The sequence below is a fragment of the Formica exsecta genome, unplaced genomic scaffold, assembly GCF_003651465.1.
Source record: "Formica exsecta isolate Colony F162 unplaced genomic scaffold, ASM365146v1 scaffold21, whole genome shotgun sequence".
In the NCBI taxonomy this organism is placed as follows: Eukaryota; Metazoa; Arthropoda; class Insecta; order Hymenoptera; family Formicidae; genus Formica; species Formica exsecta.
This window is the reverse complement of record NW_021849398.1, coordinates 861,841-869,063: the sequence shown is the minus strand read 5'-3', so window position 1 is coordinate 869,063 and position 7,223 is coordinate 861,841. Positions and strand designations below refer to the sequence as shown.

The window sequence follows — 7,223 nt, the reverse complement described above, 5'->3', positions numbered from 1 at the left end:
TTTTTCTTCTTCCGTAGAACGAACTTAATTATTTTTTTAGTAGTTGTAAATATTGTTTAAAATTAGGAGGTCAAAAACTGTACACTACTATTATACATATATCTAATACAGAAATCATACACAATCGATTACTTGGCACTAAACAAAAACCGAAGAAGAAGATGAAAAAGAATAAGTAAAGCTTTTAAATTTTTCTCTTGTAATCTTTTACATGCGCTATTACGAAAAAAAAATCTTAATTTTATGAAAGAATTATATAATCATTTATAGATAACGACCCTTTTTTTTTTAATGGAATAATATTATAAAACAAAATGTAAAAACGTTACATTCTTTTCGGTCAATTTGGTTGTAACTATATTATTTTGTGTATACAATCTGAATATAAGCAAATAGTGATCTCGATATAATTTTCTATTATTTCGTTCTTTTATTCGTAAATTATGCACATTCTACACGTATGTCAACACTGCGAATAAAATAACTAATACCCTTTTTCTGTGATTATATAATATAATCGCTTCGCTACAAATATGAATAATTATCACAAATCACGTTCCTTTCAATTCCTCCTTCAGTTAGTAGTTAAACGACGAGCAAGATATCTACCTCCTGCGCTTAATCTTTTTTTAGTTTATTTTGATTATAACAATTTTCTCTGGTGAGAGCGTGGAAGTTTGAACACCTATACGTAAAAAAAATCGCTTGAAACGTGATTTTTATCCGACAGAATTTGATTTTGCGACGTAAAAATTGCGTCAAAAGAAGCACATCCGCTGCTTTTTCTTTTCTTATATCTTTTATCATTTAACCCAAATCATTTTGTTTTACATACGATTCAAAGCGTGAAAAGTGTAGCTCTCGGGAAGAAAGATTTTGTAATTAAATATGTGTAAATAAATATGTTGAATAGTATTTATGTTAATTTGCTACTGGCTACAGGAATAATTAACAGATACAAATTTTTTTTATGAGGTACCTATTTTATTGCATTAATCCAATCTTGTAGCGTGGCCTATATAATTTTCCAGTATTTTATTTATACTTTTATTCATCTATATTGTGCGAGACCGGTCTACATTCAATTTTTTGCCTTTACTTCTTACGACAAGAAGAAAAGTGCATTTTTATTTTGCATTAAGCGAGACGGATCCCGATCATATTATGTTACTTTATCTATTTCTATATTGAAATTAAGCTCTTGTGTAATTGAGCTGGTCTATAGGCATAAAAGACGTCTCTTAATTAACGATTTAATTTTTAATTAAAGGAAAATGCTACAAACATTTTTGAACTAAGTAAATTGATCTCTAGAGAAAAGACGTTCTCTTTTTTCCATAGATCGTCTCAATTTACATTTGCATCTCAATTTAATGTGGCATTTTCTTCTACGACCTCTTTAATACTTCTTTGCTCTTGGTCGTGAAAAGCGTATTCTGAAAAAAAAAAGAAAGAAAGTTGCGTTTCTACTGGAGCCGTTTGTATAAAGCAAGGAAAAGTTCAGTCTATTTATTCTCATGCTAAAAATAAGGAGGCGAATTATATCTTCCTGTATATTAAAGAGAGAGAAAGAGAGAAGAGAAGAAAAGAGAAGGTATGCAAAAAGAAAGAAAGAGACGATAAAGAGAGAGAAAAATACGGAGAAATGTCAGAGGCATGTCTTCGCGCATGTATAAAATTCCGAGCGAATGTCTCACACCAAATAGAAATGCGTATTTTTTGAATGAGACATCTCTCAAAAAGAGAGATATAGCTTCTAGCTCGCGCACGCCAGATACGCGTGTGCGTACACTCGATTCGTCGGTGATAGTCTGGCCTTTCGCCACCCAATTTAGTCGTACCAATCGCATTTATCATAGAGGGATGTGTAGTCTTTGTTGTTAAGGCAAATTCGAGATGGAAGCAAGAGAAAGAAGAAATATGCAGAATCGTTCGTTTAAGAAGCAAGGATCATAAACCGTAGAATTTCGGTGAGTTCAATTCTTGATGTTGAAGAAAGATACGCCAAATTGTCGCTTTTCGATTATCATCAGTAAAGATATAAAAAATTTCGACTTCACCTAAATTTTACCGGTTTTAGATCCTGTATTTGGGAATTAAGGCAAAGTTTTCCAAAGCTAAGCTTCTTCAGGTACTTAAAGAGAAGGGGAGATGAGAAAAAAAAAATGATAAAATAAATAATCCGCTTTACACTGGCCGTTAAGCGATAACTTAAGAGTTTTTGTATCGTATGTTTGTTAAGACTACTGTTTTTTTGTCACTCAACACCCTACCAGTATTCGAGAGAAAGAGGGCGAAAAAGAAAAGCAAGAGAGAGAGAGAGAGAGAGAGAGAATGTGCGAGTGTTATACGTCACTTTAGTATCATTAAAATGAGCGACGTATATAATAAAAACGAAGGGGGATAAATATGCTAATGCGAGCGAATAAAGGGTGGAGAAGAAAAGATGTGAAACGAAGAAGAGACTCGGAAGAGACAAGCGAACGGCCATACGTTGCAAAACGTATATTCATTAAGCTACGTAATGTCGTTTAGCACAAAACAGTCGAAACAATTTGAGCGTTCAGAGTAAGTACTAATGAGGAGAAGTACTAATGAGAGTAAAGAACCGAGAGAGTACGCGAAAGAAGTTTATAAAAACGTGACGTGAAATATTAATTATGAATGGAGATCGGACGGAGATCGGGTACAGTCATCTTTGAAGACGACGCGAAAAGAAGCGCTCCTGTGTACATAACGCGAATAATAGAAGAGACGAGATATAAACACATTTCGCGAGAAGGGAACATTTCTAGATACGGTACACTACCGCTATACATATGCACTGTAAGAAAAATTGTATCAAGTGTCTCTCGAGAGCGACGCGCGCTGCGAAAGGGTGCCCCTTCGTGATATATTTCGCGAGAAGGGACTTTTCTCTGAATTTGAGTTGCGAAATTGAAAGGCTTTTATGTAAAGGGAATCATGCTTCCCATTCTTCGATTAATCAATGATATAATGATTACTTTGTGTTGAAGAAATATTTTTTTTTTTTTTTTTTTTTGGAGTCCTCATGCACACAATGTTATTCATATTTGTTGTTATTTATAGAAACAGCGAGATATACGTTACAAATTATTCTTATAATAAAGTAGCATATTTTTTCTTTCTCTAAAAAAAAAAATAATTTAAGTTTATTTTTTCATTTAGATTTGGATAAAGGCATTTGATATCTTTTATATAAAACCCGTTCAGCCGATATTTGCGTGTATATTAAGCAAAAAATCGATGCACAAATTGCAATTGTGACTGACGTGGGAAAAGTTTTCTGTATAATGAAGTAGTAACGAAGCAGTCTGTCGTATTTTGCTCGCAAAAAAAGAGGACGCTCTGTAAATAGGGCTTTATTTCGCGAAGCGACTTCGCAACTTTTTTCATCGTATTGCGCTTATTTTTTTCGTGGATCTTTGTCTCGTAGCTCAGCTAATGACTAAAAGTGCAGTGTCTTATTTCTGACCTTGTATTTACATTAAATAGCTTTTACATGATAAACGAATAAAATTCCAAGTTACATGGTCAGATATGGCACTAGATACGCGATAGAAAAATATAATTTATTTTCCATTAAACTCATTCAAGCTAAATTATAGTGCGATTAAAAGTGATTCTTTTGTTGTACAAAATTTTAAGCAACATCTATCCAGAATTTAGAATAGTTCGCATTCCTTTAATTATTTTCTATGTGTATTATATCAGAGTAGAATTTTGTTTAGAAAATTTTTCTAAAAAACTAGCAAAGAAATTGTAATATCATATATTTATATATATATTACTTTTGTGTATATGAAGTAATTATATGTCTATGTTATAATATTGAGAGAAATTTTTGCATTATTGCTATCGATAAAAAGTTTACAAAATTTACATACGTTACGAGAAATTAGAATTTAAGCATTTGTGCATTTTTTATCCTTAATACTTTACAGAAAATGTACAGACAAAGTGCGATGCGAAAAGCTGCAGAATCGTTTTGCGATGAAAGGATCGGGTTTTAGTAATGTATCATGATCCACTGGTGGAAATTGTAAAATCGCACACAGCAGTAGTCGCCCTATCCTATGAACTTTATTTCTGTGGAGATTGTAAAGGACGAAAGAGAGAGAGAGAGAGAGAGATGAAAATACTCCGTGGATATGACTGTACAGCGTATTAACTTGTCCGGAGATACATATATCGAGGATCCTTTTTCAAAACTGAAGTATTAAGGATTGCATATTGTACATAAACAAGACATATTTTCTATATAAGGAACGTCGTTCGGTTAAAAGGCCGATGGCTCGAAAAAAATACTGCAATATTATGATAATTCTTTCAAGCGGTAGGATAGCCTTTAATCGTTTTATGTAATGTAATGATAGAAAGAGGGTCTGGCAGAATAAAAGTGAAAGTTCTGTATTTAAACATCTTGTCGGTGTATATTCATTCGCATATACAGGTATACACACACACACACACACGCATACATACACATATCGCATCGCCAAATGCGAGCAATTCAATGATCAGGAGCATTTAATTGTAATTAATAGCTCGGAGAAGCTTCGGATCGTAATTTTACGCTACGAAAATTATCGGCCTTAAGTTAATTGATAAATTACGTCGTCTATGTTGCCTCCAAGTGATTTAAAAACAAGATTTTTTTCTTGTATATCATATCGCAAGATGGAGAGTAAAGTTGTGCAAGAGAAAATTTGAAGATTTAGTAATTTAACAAATTCGGTTATTCCTTTTAGCACTCTGATGTTAATGATCTCAGAACATGGGACTTAAACGATCTAAAAATGTAATATATGGAAATTAACGAATAGAATCTATTTATTGTATAATCATTTATATATTTATTAGCTTGTACATTAGATACTATATAGTTTTTCGTTTTTCTTGGAAAAGATAAAATATGTTGAGAATTACATTTCTTTTTCTTTTAAAGTTTTTATCACTTATACACATATAAATAAGACAGTTACAGCTGAAAGAAAGTTACATCTAATATTCATATATATAAGAAACATATTTATTATCATTATATATACATCAAGTATTCTCCAAACTGTTAGTATTTTCATGCTCTTTACGTTGACTTTCTACCTCCTACAACAAAGAGAACAAAATACTGAATTATCGTAATTGAATATCAAATATAAAAGTAATAGTAAAAAAAATTGCTTTTTGCAAGCGTATTTCTTCAGCAAAAACATACCCTTTGAATAAGATCCAATAATGTGACATTATCACTCGATTGGAAAAATTCGCTGATCTCTTGTGGAATGCAAAAGTGTGTAGGAGGCTTTGGTTGAATACCTATTTCCTCTCCGATAAAACGAAACTCTGGTGTGTCATTAATATGATTTTGTAATTCCTCGTACGTAAAGAGCGTTCCTTTCGTAGACGATGCATTCATCGGACCGAAATCTATTATTTTTACTTTGTCCTTTTTACGTCGTACGACATCGAAAGAATCTATAAGAGACAAACTCTATGAATGATACGATTATACGCATTCGAATCTCGTTATTAATTTTAATGCTTACTTACAATTACACAAGGGAAATTTGCCTTTGATGCGCTCTGAAAACAAGCTCTTGATGTCTGTCTGTATACTATATTTTTCTGACTCATTGGAACTGTGGTACTGCGATATATCTCTCTGACTTATAGCTGCATAAAATGCAATTTGTTATAGCCAAAGTTGACTTTGTAATAACAGGCAGAAACGCGGAAATAGTTGATATTGAATAAAATTTAATAGTTGAAGAAAAAAATTGAGTCGATAAATTACCAATGAGCTCATTGTCCATAACAAAGCAGCGAAATTCTGTGCAAGGGTTGATGTCTCGCCACTGCTTCAATACCAGGTAGAATGACAAAGAATTTTCGCTATCTCTCAAAGATTTTACAGTATTCAAATCTTTAGCAATTCTATCAGAACTCTTCAACAATAAATAGACTTCCTCCAAGGTCTTACATTTGAGAGTCTTTGTTGGCGCAACCCATGTTGCATCCTACAAAATAATTACAAACAACTGTAAATTATTGCAATTGCATTCTTATCATATTTATACAATTATTAAAATGATAATTATTACAAAAATATACATTATATTAAATGGATTATATATAATGGAAAATTTACAAATATTATTTGAACCATTAATAGAATAACTGATTTTGGAAAAAAATTTGATTTTTAATGCATATATCGCATTTCCTTTTTTTATATAGATGTACAAGTTTTTCGTATTTTTAGAAAAATAAATATTTTTAAAAAAAATTCAATTTTTTTCGGAGTAAATCATTCAACTGCAAAAAATAATAATATACAATGAAAGATAACTTACCGCAGGTGAGCTCCAATTAGTTTTGATGAATATTGCATCATATTCATCTAATACATCTTGTATTTTTTTACTGAATTCAGGAAATGTTGGTTGATAGTCCGTTTCCTACAATAATTAAAGAGATTATTTTATGAATTAGGTAGTTTTCTCCAATTATAATTCTGTCATTATATGTGCATAAATTTTTTTAAATAAAGAGGATAATGAACACCTCTTCTTCACCAGTCACTGGTGAACCGTCAGTCCATTCAGAATTCTCTGATAACGATCTCACCGCTTCGACAGGCAACACAAATGCGTCGTGCTCCAAATACTTTAAAACATCGTCAGGAATGTCGAGGATCGTAGCCTCCAAAGAATCTTTCTTGAATGTTGGATACCAACAGGAGAAGGAACATTCCGGTTTTAAATCGCTCACCATCTTCTTATATTTATATACAAATACTTTATCGTACTTTATTTAGAACGTTTTATAAAGAGTTTTCGCAAAATGACAAATGCTTTTACTCTCTCTGAAATTTGAAGTCTCTCAAGAAAATAGAGTAAGATGGGTGAACCTATCATTTATCAGGATTCAAGCCAGGAAAGTAAAAGAATAACTAGAAAGGACACCATATTAGACAAGAAGTGCACACCGTCTACGAAAGTTTCGAACTGTTTGATTGACCAATCAGAGCAGAGAAATCTTTGCCTCTTTCGTTCTGATTGGTCAATCAAACGATTCGAAACTTTCGTAATGTCAAATGGAACGTAAGAAAGATAAATGGAAAGGCTAAAGTAGAGAATCTATGTCACGAAAATAAATCGTGTTGATGAAAACGGGCATCTAACGTCAATGGGCGGGGT

The 7,223-nt window shown here is 32.1% G+C and overlaps 1 protein-coding gene across 1 annotated transcript; it reads right to left on the bottom strand.

The window, feature by feature from the left end:
* On the bottom strand, positions 1 to 6,949 carry LOC115235046 (cell division cycle protein 123 homolog). The gene is made up of 6 exons (XM_029806551.1): positions 6,589 to 6,949; positions 6,378 to 6,482; positions 5,819 to 6,041; positions 5,575 to 5,697; positions 5,240 to 5,499; positions 1 to 5,130 (listed from the first exon to the last, which is right to left on the bottom strand). Exons 1-6 carry the CDS (start codon positions 6,796 to 6,798, stop codon positions 5,074 to 5,076), a joined length of 978 nt encoding a protein of 325 aa, XP_029662411.1. The 5' UTR covers positions 6,799 to 6,949; the 3' UTR covers positions 1 to 5,073.
* Positions 6,950 to 7,223: the final 274 nt, after the last annotated feature.